Source organism: Quercus suber, unplaced genomic scaffold (assembly GCF_002906115.3).
Source record: "Quercus suber isolate HL8 unplaced genomic scaffold, Cork oak 2.0 scaffold_106, whole genome shotgun sequence".
Lineage (NCBI taxonomy): Eukaryota > Viridiplantae > Streptophyta > Magnoliopsida > Fagales > Fagaceae > Quercus > Quercus suber.
The window spans coordinates 1,308,673-1,311,285 of record NW_027069571.1 but is presented as its reverse complement, the minus strand read 5'-3'; the positions used below and the strand labels follow the sequence as shown (position 1 = coordinate 1,311,285).

Genomic DNA, 2,613 nt, shown 5'->3' with positions numbered 1-2,613 from the left:
AGATTAAATAAAAAATAATGAATTAATGAATTAAATAATATTTAAATAAGATATAGAAATGATAGAAAATCTATTGATAAATATATTTGAAAAAATAAGTAGTTAAAAAGTAAATATAACAGTCCACTCCTCCAAGGCCGGAGATGCTCTAATGCCTCTTATTCATTTGAACAAATTCAAAGGAAATGGCTTTTTTTTTATTGATTGTACCCTTTCCAGTTTCCATAGTATGTGTAGTCAAAATGTCAAAAGGATTTTTTTTTTTTTTCAGCAGAAAAAATATCAAATGGTTGACGTACAGCTTTAGTGAACAATCTGCCATTCAGTTCTGACTTGCCAAGTTTCCATGCACGAATACAGTGAAATAACAAAAAAAAAAAAAAAACAAAAAACAAAACAAAACAAAAACGAGAGGTTTCTCACATGTGCAGCCTCTCCTTTGTTTTGAATTTCTTAATCAAAGTTTTTCTTTAATGTGAAGGGTTGAAAGTTAAAATATAAGTTTTTTTTTTTCTTTTTTTGATTGATGCAACATAAGTTTATATATACATATATATATATATAATACTAAAACATTTCTCAATATATTTTTATTGGAGGTGAATTTTAACAAATCAACCGTTAGATTATATATTTTTCTTATATCCTTCATAATTACAAAATTTCTAAAAAATTAAAAATCAATAGTTATGTCATCAATAATCTATTTAAATTGTAAATTTTTGTACTTTTTTTTTTTGAGTAAGTAAATTTTTGTACTTTAAAATCTTAAAATATAAATTTATAGATCATATAGTAATAATATCTGATAAAAACAAAATTTAACATATGTATTAAGAACGTAAAGAACATACAATTTAACAGTTAAATTTTTAAAATACGTAATAATGTTTATATTATTGAGTAAAATTATAATCTTAAATTATAACTAATTTTATAGCTATGCTTTGATGTAAGTGTGTCTTCATATATATATATATATATTTTTCCTTCGTGTAAGAATTGAACACATTATCAGATTGTCTTTATCTTTTGCACAACCGTCCAACATTTTTGACTAGTCATTTATGACCAGTACCTTCTACACGCAAATACATTTTCTGTAAAAGGGTGCTGGTCCAACACAAATAATGTTTTGAACTTGTCTTTGAAATTTCTAAAAGAATTGGTGTATATATATATATATATATATAGAACGCTCAGACCCCCCATTTTCATTCATGCTTGAGATTATTTGTGAGAGAGAGAGAGAGAGAGATGGAGGTGCATGATGTGGTGATAGTAGGGGCAGGTATAGCGGGTTTGGCAACAGCAATAGCCTTGAAGAGAGTAGGGGTTAAAGCATTGGTGTTGGAGAAATCAGAAGGGCTAAGAGCCACAGGTGCAGCCATAGGTCTTCACCCAAATGCTTGGCTAGCCCTTGAAGCTCTCGGCGTAGTTCACAAGCTCACCACCACTACTTATCCCCCTTTGAGAAAGTACTGTACTTTCGCACCATTTTCATTTCATGAGTTTCCTTTTTCCATTTCAGATAACAATTATGCGTTTCTATGCCATTTTAAATTTCTTCATGAAATTTTAAGACTTCCTTTGAAGACATTTTGCTCACTTTTATTTGCATACACTCTCACTTATGCAAGCATTCACGTCAGTTAGTTTTAATATTTCATTTTATATTAACATAAAAATCTACTTTTATTATTTTAGACCATTATTCTTACAAAACACTCACAGATTATCTATTAACTATTATATACCCTTTTTATTTAAATAATTATTTATTATTATTATTTTTAACTTTATTTGTTCTCATAGCCTCTATTATCTCTCTTCTCTCTTTATGTTCTCTCTCATTTCTCAGCTCTCTTCTCTCCTGACGACCACAAAACCTCCGTGGCTGGGCCTCTATGGTCATGGCCGAAGCTCACATGGCCACCACAAAGGCAAACCTCCAAGGCAGGACCTCCGTTTCCTTCATCTGCTGTGCGCTATCGCTGCTTCTTCTTGTGCTACTGCTGTAGCCGCTGCTTCTTCTTGTGCTACTACTGTAGCCTGTAGCCGCTGCTCTTTTTCTTCTTGACCGCTTCTTCTTCTTCTTCTTTGATGATTCGTATAAATTTATATATGGGTTTGATGATATGGTTTTGAACTTGATGAATTTGATGATTTGTTGAATGGAGGAGGTAAAGAAGGAAGAGCGTCAGAGGAGAAGAGAGAGAGAGTCTAATGTGAGATTGACGTGAAGCGAGAGAATAAATTATTAAAAAAATAAAATACAAAGCTATAGCAAGTTTGGATTAGCTTTTCTTTATTAGCTTCTAGCTCTATTTATTTATATACAATATAAAATTTTCAAGTTTGTCTTCCAAAAATATATTTAAAGCTTTTTTATTTTATTTTATTATAAAAGTATAACTTTACTTTCACAAAATAAATATATATATAAAATAAATTAATCCAAAGAGCGCATAAATCTCATCTCTATTCCATACTCTTTTAAAATTAATATGAATAAGTGGAAATACATTATGTCCAGAAAATAAGTGATCCATGTACATATATCATATAATAGTTAAGATTTTGATCTGTATTTTTTTTTTTTTTTTTTTTTTT

At 29.4% G+C, this 2,613-nt stretch overlaps 1 protein-coding gene across 1 annotated transcript in view; it reads left to right on the top strand.

The window, feature by feature from the left end:
- The first annotated feature begins 1,211 nt into the window (after window positions 1–1,211).
- The window catches only part of LOC112024068 (monooxygenase 2), a 30,452-nt gene continuing 29,050 nt past the window's right edge, over window positions 1,212–2,613 (top strand). Inside the window, 1 exon segment of the mRNA XM_065775197.1 lies at window positions 1,212–1,478. Coding sequence (XP_065631269.1) covers window positions 1,258–1,478 — 221 coding nt within the window. The 5' untranslated portion in view covers window positions 1,212–1,257.